At 46.1% G+C, this 12,689-nt stretch overlaps 2 protein-coding genes across 3 annotated transcripts in view; one reads left to right on the plus strand and one right to left on the minus strand.

The window, feature by feature from the left end:
* Positions 1-11,697, plus strand: part of ST7L (suppression of tumorigenicity 7 like) — a 119,806-nt gene extending 108,109 nt beyond the window's left edge. The window contains exon 15 of one of the 2 annotated variants that reach the window (XM_047726682.1): positions 11,671-11,697. In XM_047726682.1, coding sequence (XP_047582638.1) covers positions 11,671-11,682 — 12 coding nt within the window. In that variant the 3' untranslated portion in view covers positions 11,683-11,697. Of the gene's footprint in view, positions 1-4,150; positions 4,211-11,670 lie in introns of those variants that run through there. The other variant, XM_047726684.1, reaches the window with a different exon arrangement.
* Positions 2,318-12,689, minus strand: part of CTTNBP2NL (CTTNBP2 N-terminal like) — a 51,274-nt gene continuing 40,902 nt past the window's right edge. The window contains exons 4-6 of the mRNA XM_047726676.1: positions 11,768-11,998; positions 7,818-7,925; positions 2,318-6,469 (exon numbers count right to left, since the gene is read on the minus strand). Coding sequence (XP_047582632.1) covers positions 4,979-6,469; positions 7,818-7,925; positions 11,768-11,998 — 1,830 coding nt within the window. The 3' untranslated portion in view covers positions 2,318-4,978. The remainder of the gene's footprint in view (positions 6,470-7,817; positions 7,926-11,767; positions 11,999-12,689) is intronic.

Raw genomic sequence — 12,689 nt, forward strand, 5'->3', positions numbered from 1 at the left:
GAGAGAGCATGAGTAGAGGGAGGGGCAGAGAGAGAGGGAGAAGCAGACTCCCTACTGAGCAGGGAACACCCCCTCCCCTGCCAACATGGCTCTTGATCTCAGGATCCTGAGATCATGATCTGAGCCAAAGGCAGATGCCTAATTGACTCAGCCCCTGACATGCCCCTAAATCCTTCATTTCTGAAGGGACCGGAGTATCTACCATGTGGAGTTAGTCCGTTGGACTCCTGCCAAATTAAGTAGGTGACTGACTCCCTAGGGATAAGGCCAGTCTTGTTGCAACACTTCCCAGGAATTTCCCATTTCCACTTCCCAGTCGCTAAGGAGAGCCACACAACACCCTATGCTTGCCAATCTAACGGCAGCACAGTCACACTATGAGAAGACAAGAAGCTGCTTTTATTCCCCTCCAAGGCAGTAAGCCACTCACGAGTGTCCCAGGACTTGTCTGCCTCTTTTCAAAGCTTGATGTTCATTTTTCTCTTTTGCTTATGGAGATTTTGAGGGTAGGAGGGAACACTTAAGGGGAATGCAGTATTTTCGCAAGACAGTCCTTTCTCTATTTGCCTTTTCCTGGGTCTTCCCTACAAGTTGTTAGGGAATGTTTAGCAGAGTGCTGTGCCCTGGGAGCTCCTTCCACCAGCCCAAGCCCTCACAGAGAGCACTTCACACGGGTGTCTGTCAGTCTCCCTGAAACAGCACTGCATTCTTGGGGATTTCTGGTGCGGCTGTCTCTGACCACAGCTGAAGACTAGGACAAGCCAGCTGAGACATAATGCAAACACAGGGAGATACTGCAGAACCCCAGGGGAAGAATGCTTTGGAAGGAGGAGAAAAGACATTTGTTCCTTTCTAGGAACTTTTTCCTGCCCACCAAGAGCCCTGTGTGCTACCATAGTGCTTTTCCCATTCAGTTGTCTATCATTGACGTTCCGGCAAACCGGCTTCAAGAGTCTGAGACATCTCCGCAGGTCAGAGGCGAAGACCAGGTTCTTGAGAAAGAACAAGGTAAGGGCTGTGAGGCGCTGTCTTTCAAAATGTGAGCCTTCACCCACCTGCATCAGCCGACCGTAGGCCCAGTCCTCAGGAGGCCGTATTTTGGAAGGGTTCCCAGGTTACAGGAAAGTTTGAGAACCACTGTGGTCTCCTTTCTCCTCCTCTGCTTTTACCAATGAACTGGCCATTGGTAGCCTAGCAGCTGGGTGCTCTCAAGTTTCCTCATCTGGTTTTACAGCAATGAAATTAAAATGACTCCCGTGGAACTGTGCTCATTACCTACTTCGGACTCATGATCTTGAGAACAGATACTATTTTGAAGCCAGCATTTCAAGACATTTGAAGTTCTGTTGGGAGGACCAAGCATCAGAAGAGCACTTTATAAATTAATTGACAAGGCAGTATTGCTCCTTCCGGGAAGATGGCAGAGCAGAAGGATCCTAGGCTCTTTGGCCCACAGACATACCTAGATCACCCCCACAGCAGTAGAAATGACCCAGAAAACGACCCAAAGACTGGTAGAACATTCTCCGGAAGAGGCCACATCCAAGAGGGTAGGAAGGGCGGTGACATGGTCTGGAGGCAAAGAGACCTGCGGGACTATCCGTGGGAGGGAGGGACACTCTGGGCGCAGAGACTCCACGCCAGGCACGAGGGACCCTCACTGGGAAGACAAGGCAGCACGGCTGACAGTGAGGCTCTTACAGGAAAACAGATATACCCAAGTGTTTGTTGAAATGATCATTAATTGCCTTAAATAGTGGAAACTTAACATATGTAAACATCCATACTGTCTCCAGGTCTTTTGTACATCAAAGGATTTTTCAGGTGCTTCTGTCTGCCTACAGCAGGGTAGCGCCACAGCACTGGACTAGGAGATAAGGGATACATTAGTCACTTGTAAAACGCGTGGGCAGGGCAAGATCAGGCATTCTTTAGCTCGAGTACATGAATCATGGATGGCTTCAAGGTCTTTGGATCTTGGGAAGCCATCAACCACATTCTGCCTGTCAGTATATCCATTTTTCGGGGGATGTAGTCTTAGATTCTCAGAAGGTCCAGAACCCCTTTAAACCCCTCCAGGGCTTAAAAATTATAGGCTGGATCATCGCAAAGCCTTCTTGCAGCTCCAAGGTTCTCAAGAAAACCAAGAGCCTGGCTCCTTTTGGAGTCTAACCTGAACGGGTCACGGACTTCGCTTGGTTTTCGAAAGCCCCAGGCACGCGCTCCCTCCACACCACCTGCTCCTTCCCCGAAAAAACAGGCCCAGTTGTGCAACATCCTTCACTTTGTACAAACAAGACTAGATTTCCCCAGACAGTATGATTTAACTTGTTTTAATGTAGTCTGCTATAAAAATGGATGAAGACTTCTGCATGGTACACTTGGCTTTACAAACAAGAACGACGAGTTAATGCTTGTGGTGTGCGCGGCACATCCATTAGCATCTGCTGACTAGTCATCTAGCGTCCACAACGTGGGTTAGTACCAAAATTGTGAGTCATGGAACTTTTACTTAGCACACACACACGATCTACAGCAAACTTAAATACTAATCTCTAAGACCTAGCTGGATTACTGTATCCATTGCAGTATTGTGCTTATTTATCTTAGAAGATAGGCAACTAGCAAAAATACACATTTCTTTTACATTTCCCCACCCCATATTACACTGTAAAAGAAATACATTATTCAGTGCACTTCCTAAGAAATAAACCTCCTTATAGTATCTCTCTCTCTATATATATCTATGCCGAAACAAAGGAAGAGCACAATGCAACTTTTAAGATTACCATTTAAAGCAAGAGAGGTAATAACACTCTGGGACTGTAGCCCCTCTCCTGTTCAGGAAGTTCAGCTGTTTTATCACTTTATTTGGCCGTGCGTGGGAATGAAGTTTAATGCACGATTGCTTTGGGCAGCTTAAAAGATACCCCGTTCATCACTTGGTAGACACTCTGGGGCACAAGGAGCATTTTAATTTTTGATGTATTGGCCTTAATCAAACCGTAAGCCCTGGAGACACCAATTGTGATTTATACATTGATTTCCATCACTGGCCGGTCCCCCATCAATTCATATTGGATTAAGAGGAAATAGACTTAAATTACAGCAGGAGAGCAGGGCTGCTGGGTAGATGTTGGCTAGGGAGAAAGTATGCGAGGACACCAAGGCCTCTCCATCACTGTGGCCACAAAGTCCTATAACCGCTTTGTCCGAGCTGGGCTGCAGTCCTGTTTGGGGGGCGGAGATAGTCATTATATTCTATGGCCACTGTCAGCTGTACTAGATTACACACTGGAAAGAGGGGAGGTGTCTGTCCTCACAAACTCACAATGATGGCAATGACAGAAGTTTCTAGAATGAAAGAGGTTGCAACTTGGCAGCCTGTGAGCTAAACCCAGCTGCAGAAGTGTTTAACCAGCAGTTTCAAATTGTGTTTGAGTCTGTTTTGATATTTAAAAGTGAGACTGTTTCTCTGAAAATTTGAGGAGCTGGTAACCCTGGTCTAGCACTGTTGCATGGCAACAAGCAGCTGGCTCTTGCCTTTCAGAGGGGGCTCGGGCAGTTCCGTTAGCTACAGCTTCCCCCGCCCCAGCTGACTTACAGCACTTGATCGAGTGACCTGTTTCACTCTTTTCATATGGCCAGGTGAGTTCTGTGCTATGGGTCAGTTTGGCTCTGGTGTTTTAGGGTGCTGAAGACCTGACTTCATCTGGAACTCCCTCCCACGCTGTCCCCCCCCCATCCCTGTGGACAAGATTCCTCCTTTGACTGATTGGGTCCCAGGCACATCGAGTTGCTCTGTTAGGTAATCTTAATGTGCATTTCTACTCGGCCTTTATGCTATATTGCAAACTCCAAAGATATAATCACACTAATATTTATGTGTTTAAGTGTGTGTATGTCAGACACGTAAAAGGCTGTGTAGCTATACAGATCTATGTATACTTCCATTTAGGGAAAAGTTAATTTGGTTCCACAGATACAGACACCAAGTGCTGGCAGCTCCAAGAGTAAGTGTAACAATTTGGTAAAACCTGTATAATTCTGACATAATATTACAAAGACAATGAATTTTAAGTTATTGCTCTTTGATTACATAATAAAGATCTCATTCTGTTGCAAACCTTTTTTTTTTTTTTTTATACAGAACAAGTAACCATTTCCTATTCAAGTAATAGAAATCGGAATCAGAAGTTCCTTACACAACAGTAGATGCCTGAAGACATTTTTTGAATGGAGAGGTGATTTCATTCTATTCAAGAACTGTTGCAGGACACTGCAAGTGACTTAATTTTTCAGAAGTATGAGAAAAATCAGCACCCCAGCTGCTTCCTGCTCAGGAGGGATTCTCAAGGGCTCTAGAAAGCTCGGCTTGGTGGCGAGGTCACATCCACCTTTTTCCAATTCCCGTTCTACTGATGCAGCCTGGTTTCTGAACACAAAGCTTATATGAAAAACAGTAAAAGAGGATTAAAAGCAGTGTTGGTTTTTAACATTCAGGATTCACGGAGGATCTCATTTTCTGTAATTAAATGATCCACTCTGTGTTTTCGCTGCAGAATCACATTCATGTGGCAGTCTTATTTCAGGCACTTTTGAAACATGTTCATCTGGAATAAAAATCTGCGCAAACCACTTCTGCATAATTCACCGTGAGTGTTGAGTGATTTCAGTCCCCAAATAGTAAATCACCAGCTGGTCCTCAGCCTTCTCCATCACAATGAGATGGTGACTGCTCAGCTTGAGACGTCTTTGAGGTGCCCTTCTAACTTTAGTACAAAGGTGGGAGGCATAAAAATCTGAAGGACTCAGTTTCTACTTAAAAATAATACAAAAAGGCGAAAAACACTAAATGGACTCTACAGATGGTTCCAGCTACTATCAAAATAAATAACATGATCTGACTCAACGGTTGGACTCTGAGCTCTTGGACGAAATCCGGTGGAATGTCAGCCGTGGAGACTCCTGAGAGGGACTAGCTGCTGGTGGGCAGGAGTATCTCCACGTCCTTGCCATTAGCTACGACAGCCGGGGAAGAGCAGCTGACGGCTAGGTCTTCTGTGGTGGCCAAAGAGGAGGCCTGGGAATGAGTTTTGGTCAGTGGAGTGGTAGTGGATGGAGAAGGGGTGAGGCCAGGTTTTTTGGGCGGGATGGGTGGAGGGTTTCCTCTCTCAGCTCTGGGGATGGTGGGGGACTTGATCCCTGGAGACAGAGGGCTCAGTGGACTGGACACTTTCCCTGGAGTCGGGGAATGGCTGGCGTCGCCTCTTGGGCTGGCGGTGTTGGCCAGATTCCGATAGTCTGTGCCGAAGGGAGAGCTATTGGGGGAGACAGGCTTGATGGGCCCTTGCTGGCTGGTGAATCTGGAGAGCACCTGAGTGACGGTGTTGCGGGCCAGCTGCTTGGCTGCAGAGTTATCTATGAGGGTGGGAGACAGGTCTCTGGATGGGGGGCTCTGCACACCACTGGCCTGTTGGTCCTGATCTGCTTGAGACTGAAATTTGTGCCGGGCTGCATGGAACCGCTGGTTGATCCCTACTTGGTAGGATGACTGGTAGCCGGGGCTGCTGGCTGACGACCCCAGCAGGCGCTTAGTTAGCACTGGAGAGGAGCAAGGAGAGGACGTGAGGGAGGAGGAGGCCGTGCTGCTGGGAGACAGTGAGCCTCCACTGGACGGGAGGTGACCAGGTGCTGGGCCAGGAGTCTCGATTCCCACAGGACACCCGCCATTCTCCACTGCTTTCTCTTGGGCCGACCCCAGAGACCCCACAGATCTGTCTCGTGGAGGCACTTGGTTTTCTATGCTGCTGCCTGCCCCTGGCTCCCGGGCAGTCTGCATCTCGGGCTCAAAATGGCCATTGGCTTTTGCATACGCGTAAGTAGGAGTGGTGGGACCAGGTAGCCCAGTGGCTGTCCCCTTGGCTGCGCTGCTCCCCTGGGTTCTTTCTGCCTGTGGACTTTCGGTTTGGCAGAACACAGACACCAGCACAGGAGGCTCGGTCACCGTGCCTTTAGACATGGTCACCGGCTTCTTCGCTTGCTCAGGAGGGCTGCTGTGCTGGTGAGAAGCCTCCAGATCCTGCACTATCTTCTTCAAACTCTCCATCTCTTCCTTCAGGGTTCTGGTGCGGTTCTCTTCTCGGTTCAGTTTTGCTCGCAGTTGCTCTCGCTCGATGTCGAACTCGGACAGCTGCTTCTCCACCTGGGCCTCCGTCTGCAAGCCTCGCTTCCTCTCAGCCGCCAGCTCTTCCTCCAGTTTACTCACCCGGCTCTTCTCCTTCTCCAGTTTCAGGCTCAGCTCGCCCGCCTTCTGGCCCTCCTCGGCCGCCTTGCTGGTGGCTTTCTTGCACTCAAGCACCAGCATGGATGAGAGCTGCTTATGGCGGGAGCGCTCCTCCTCCAGCTGACTGGACAGCTTCTTCTGCTCCTTCTCAAACTTTTTCACTTGGGACTTCTCAAATTCCAACTAGAAAAGAAGGCCGCCGGACAGCTTGATTAGGACAAGACAACAAAGAACTCGGTCACAAAACTATTGTCAGCTGGGGCGTCCCGGTTGGCTCTCATCTGACGCACAGAGGCCTCGTGGCCATGTGCTCAGCTCAAGTGCTTCTGAGGCACCAGAGCGCCTGCCACCTGGGGGTACACACTAGGGTCTACTCTTATTCTGGTGATTTAGGATGTTGATAGCGGCGGGAATCTGGACCATCGTTTGTGTTTTAGGTCTGCGGGGCGGGGGTGGGGGGGTGGGGTCAGAAGATCGGAACCGGTCAGGACTGATAACACAAAACCACACACATAGGGTTTTGGGATGAATACTGAGGAAGACAAAACTATGCATCTTATTTATTTTAACTCCAGCATAGTTGATGCGGAGTTTCAGGTATATAATATAGGGCTCTCACCAGCCTAAGTGATGAAAATAAAACTTTTCAAGTTTTGGTCATCATTCTTTCTGGTCTTAAAAACAAACACATAGTTGCATTTAAACTGTATTTTTGAGGTAAAACGTAAAACAAGATGAAACCAGAGAGGGAGACAAACCATAAGAGACTCTTAACCAAACGAAACAAACTGAGGGTTGCTGGAGGGGGTCGGGGGGCGGGGGGACATGTGATGTGAGGAGCACTGGGTGTTGTAAGACTGATGAATCATGGACCTCTACCTCTGAAACTAATAATTATATGTTAATTTATTTAAATAAACTGTACTTTTTACACAAATGCAGTCTATTTTAATTATTATTTCCACCCTATTTAAGGCACAGAAACTCTGAGCAAGAGAGAGCGTTGATGGAACCCTATTAGTCAATGTTTTTCAAACTCATTAACGAGACTCAGTGGTTGAGGAAACCAGTCTCATGAGTCACGATCAAAGTTTTAAGAAAATGAATGGCAGTAAGGGTTATATATAATTTCACGGGATTTTTGTTTCAGGCACGTGTTTGTGTATGTCTGTACGCTGGGTTGTGATGTATCTGTTTCTGGATTCCTAAGTGAGTTCGAAGTTAGTGTTCCCAAAGTATGTTCTACCTGATGACAGTCCCACAGTGAGTGAGTTATGGAAAAAAAAAAGAGTCTATGAAAATAGATTTGCTAAACTCAGAATACGATCTTGTTCTGAAGACTCACAATGCACTTTTCTGTACTAAAAGGTCTAAGAAATTAGAAACCTATTTAACTTTGTTTAATCCAGTAATTCCCAGATTTATTTGACCACAAAGCCCTTTGTTTCTGAGTAACAATAATTTACACCCTGCAGAACAATGTTTGAGAAATGCTACTTCTCCCACGTGGTGCTGTGAGCACCATCACTACCTGCTGAGTCAGCCGCTCTCTCTCTTTCTCCAGCATGTAGGTGACGTCATCTCCTTCAGCTGTGTCTTGCGCATGCCTCTGCCTTTCTTCCTCAAGGTCCAGGATCACCTTTAAAAGAATTAAAGAAACAAAAATTCCAAATATCAAGAAAACACACTTATAATACAACACAATTAAATACTAAGCGCCTATCTAAGCACCTAAGATAGTTCCAGAGTTCAATCCACCCACCCTAGTCAGGGCCATCCAGGATCACATTATCTAGCAGGGTGAAAGATATGCAAGCTACGTGCCAGAAAACAGTAAGATCAATGCTTTATTGGAGGAGATACAAAATGGCAAGTAAGCAGAGGAGGGCAACTAATGAGCTCTAGGGATTGAGAAGGTTTCTGAGAATTAATAGGTCCAGCAACCGCAGGCCGTTTGCTCAGACTAGGGGTTCGGGGGAGGGATGCAGCAAGACAGGACCACCGAGAGCTGAACGCCGAGATCCTCCTCCCAAGCTCAAATCTCTGTGCCCCGCTCAGTCAGTAATACGCATTTTGTGTAGAGTTAGCTGACAGGTAGAGACTCTTGAGCTCAGCCTGCACGTAAAAAGCCTCAACACTTGGGATCCTACGTGGAGATGTTTTCAGAAGGCCTTTTAACTCCTCTGTCACCACAATCCACTTATCCTGGCACCAAAGGATTAAGCCCAATTTGAAGGCTAATACTGTCCACATTTAAAGGAACATTTCCCATATAATCCCATCTATAAATACTGCACAAGATGCTGAAAGACCAGGGCTTTTTTTAGCAGCTTCTGCCCCTGCTTCCCAGATACCTTGGCCCAGACCTCTAGGGCAGAGCACTGTCCTCCCAATGACCATTTCTCAGCGTTTCTCTACACTAACAATCTTCTTGTATGGAGAGAGGAAAAGTTTTTGGGACATGAAACCCAAAATGTTTTCATTCATGAAAAATGAAAGCATCTTGGTGTTCTTGCTTCTGGTTTAAAAAAAAAAAAAGCCTAACTTGGGGCGCCTGGCGGGCTGAGTCATTAGAGCATGGGACTCTTGATCTCGGGGTTGTGAGTTTGAGCTCCACGTTGGGTGTAGAGATTACTTAATAAAATTCTAAAAAAACAAAACTAAACTAAAAAACCCCAAACCTTAACTTTTCAATTTAACAGAAAAACAATTTTGGCTAATGGTGGTCAATCATCTTCTCTCCTTTTGGACAGCCCTCTAAAATCACAGAAATGGAATGAAAAGATAAAAACCCTCAAAGACAGAAACTGTAGCACACAAGAAATGTTAATAACATCTAAAGAGGGCAGGAGGTGCAGTGGCTACTTTGGTATGGGGGAAGAAGCTGTTTTGCCCTGCAGGGCCCCAAAGAGATATGGAGCCTGGAAATGGCAGGGGCTACAGAGGAGAGGTGAGATATGGGGTAGGAAACAAGGGCACTGAATCAAAATCTCTATTTTCTAGAAGGTTATCTGTCTCCTCAGCCTGATTCCCGTACATAAAATGTTAGGCATCCACTGCCCAGGAACAAGGCAAATGTTTATCCTCAGAAGAAACAGAATGCGGTAGGGACGCCTGGGTGGCTCAGTTGGTTGGACGACTGCCTTCGGCTCAGGTCATGATCCTGGAGTTCTGGGATCGAGTCCCGCATCAGGCTCCCAGCTCCATGGGGAGTCTGCTTCTCTCTCTGACCTTCTCCTCGCTCATGCTCTCTCTCACTGTCTCTCTCTCAAATAAATTAAAAAAAAAAAAAAAAAAGAAAGAAACAGAATGCGGCAGGCTGAGGATCTGGGAATAGGAGAGAATGAGGGTGAGGGAAGGGGGCTGTGTTTGTTTCAGGAAGGTGGTAGGGTGGAATGGGAGGCAGGCTGTAAGGTAAATCCGTATCTCTAATGACAGGAAGCAAGGTAGGTGTCAAAAATTGATATGTGTGGGAATAATATACCATTTAGAAATATGGAATTTAGCTACAAAAATAAATGGTCTTTGAATACGGAGAAGAAGGAATGGGGAGAGGTGGACGAGGGAACTCTGTTTCATAACAAGCAGGGTAAGCATGTAATTTACCGCTCAAACCACAGCACTTCTGAGAGTCAAAGGAGGTATTCTTAATGACTATGCCAAGGCGACAGACGTCAACTGGGACTCTCTTGGGCAAACTAGGACAATAAGCACCCTAATTATAAGCCTCTAGGTACTGTTTGATTCGTAACAAGGTCAGGGTTTTACTTTGATAAAAACACTTACAGATAGGGAGTTGGTTTAAAAATATTTAACGCTCAAAGAATCTTTTTTTTTTTTTAAAGATTTATTTATTTATTTATTTAACAGAGAGAGAGAGAGAGATCATAAGTAGACAGAGAGGCAGGCAGAGAGAGAGAGAGAGGGAAGCAGGCTTCTTGCTGAGCAGAGAGCCCGATGTGGGACTCGATCCCAGGACCCTGAGATCATGACCTGAGCCGAAGGCAGCGGCTTAACCCACTGAGCCACCCAGGCGCCCATTTAACGCTCAAAGAATCTTACAGTGAAATACAGTATTAAAGAATTTTGAATTATTTTTAATTTATTCCTCTCCTAATCACTGAGAGCCACAAATTATCCCAGTACTACAATTTTCATGGGTATGAAAGCCGGCCAACCCTTCAGGGTGGCTCAGCTGCTTCATGGAGGAAGGGGTTAAAAGGCCGAGCAAACCATGCTATGAAGACTTTCTTAGAGGATTATGTAAAAGGCCCCCAAATTTAGGCAACTAACACAGACTTGACACATTTTAAATTGGGCAAAAATGTCTTTTAGATTCCTTCATTCTAGACCAGCGGTTAAACTTTGCTGGGTCTTGGACAACTCTGAGAATTCAATTACAGAAAAGGGAAAAAATTCACATTCTATAAAAACGTATGGACTTTTGGCATTCTGTGTATTTTCTGGGGGATCATGGAACACCTGAGGCCCATCCATGGTTAAGAATCTCCACCCTGGCCTTTCACTTGGACCCTGGGAAGAGTGAGAAAAATGATGGGCAAGACCTATGCCTGAGCAATCTGAAGGTGCATTTTAAGCAGATTCTCTAATGCAAGACATCATAAAAGCAAGCTAAAGTTCATCAGTTTGCAATTGCTGACCCAATTTTTCAGAATAAAATGCTTCCTACTAAATGTGTTGATGTCTCCCTTGCTGGTATAAATCTAAACCAATAGTTTTAGAAAATGTAGATTCCTGCAAGGCATCTTTTACAGGCCAAATCTGAGTGGTAAATCAGGTCGGGGAATAAAATCACAAGCACTAGAATTCCAATGAGATGAGATAGAAGAAAGCACAGGTTTGCCTTCCTAACTAGGGTCTGTAAGAGGAGCCAAACAGGTGCATGTGCGCGTGTGCCCGCGCAGACACACACACACACACACACACACACACACACACACACCCCTTACACTTTCCTAATACGATAGAAGAGCTTTAAGATAAACAATGCTTGGGACTGTTTATGGTTTTAGGAGAAGTAAAATGCAATGAATCTCAAAACTAGAGACATAAAAAACAACCCATTGGCTTGCATGTTTATAATCAGGATAATTCTCTCTCTCTTGTACAGCATTCCCCAAATACCTGTTAATCTTGCTATTTGTCACTTAGGGAAGCACACAGGGAACGCTCTGTTCAGCTGCGAGCTTGGTCAAACCCCAGTCTGTTGACAAAGTTTGGATGCTCAAGAGCTGAAAGGACAGAGCAAGTGTTTTGGAGTATCCTATCAGGAAGGAATGCCGTCTTAAATAACATGCCTAGCATAGTCCCTAAATTTAACATTCTGCATAACTCGCGTTTTCTTCCTGGACTCTTGGCTCTAGGAGACCCCCTGACTGAAGTACTGTGGGAATGGGATCGGGCGTTGCCCAGCAGGTGTCCGTGCGGGTCCACGCGGCAGAGTCCGGTGGGAGAACGTACTTTGCGGTGCCTGCTCTCGGCGGCTGCCAGCTGCGACAGCATGCGCTCCTGCATGTTCTTACACTGCTTCATCACCACCTTCAGGACGGAGAGTGGGTTTGTGCAGACCGGCTGCTTGTCGCCATCGTTCTTCTCCTTCAGGGTCTCGAAGTCTCTCTGCAGAGCCATTAAAGGATCACTGATGTTATATTTCCCGTAGCGTTCTTCAATGAAAGTATCTCTGTGTTGGGCCTGGGAAAGAGGGAAAAAATGAGCATTTTGCTTTTTAAAACTACTGTGGCCTGGGCTTTGCTAGGAGTTATATGGTAAAGACGGCAGTGTGAGTGTGAATGGAATGTGCCGACTACAAATCTGACTGGTGATCAGGCCGTCTTAATGTAGAAGCAACGCCAGAAAGGGGGCCCAGTAAAGTAACATCAATGAGGACAAAGTCTTATGTAGAGCCAACTATGTAGTCAACACTGTTACAAGCATTTATAGTCACACTGACTTACTTAAAATTTTTTTTAGGTTCTTTATGTGGTTATATCTTTAGGATATAACCTTTTTTTTTTTCTTACTTTAAAGATTTTATTTATTTATTTGACAGAGATCACAAGTAGGCAGAGAGGCAGGCGGAGGGGGCGCGGTGGGGAAACAGGCTCCCTGCGAAGCAGAGAGCCCGATGTGGGGCACGATACCAAGACACCAGGATCATGACCTGAACTGAAGGCAGAGACTTAACCTACTGAGCCACCCAGGTGCCCCTAACTTACTTAAATTTTATAAGCCTCTAAGGTAGTGCTATCATGCTCAACTTGCAGATGAGAAAACTATGACAAAGTGGTCAAGTAACAGGTGGTCAGAACCAGGATTTAAAACCAGGCAGTCAGGCTCTATGTCTTTGTCCTTAAGCACCATGCTTACTGCCTCTGCTTATGAA

The sequence above is a fragment of the Lutra lutra genome, chromosome 4 (genome assembly GCF_902655055.1).
Source record: "Lutra lutra chromosome 4, mLutLut1.2, whole genome shotgun sequence".
NCBI classification, from domain to species: Eukaryota; Metazoa; Chordata; class Mammalia; order Carnivora; family Mustelidae; genus Lutra; species Lutra lutra.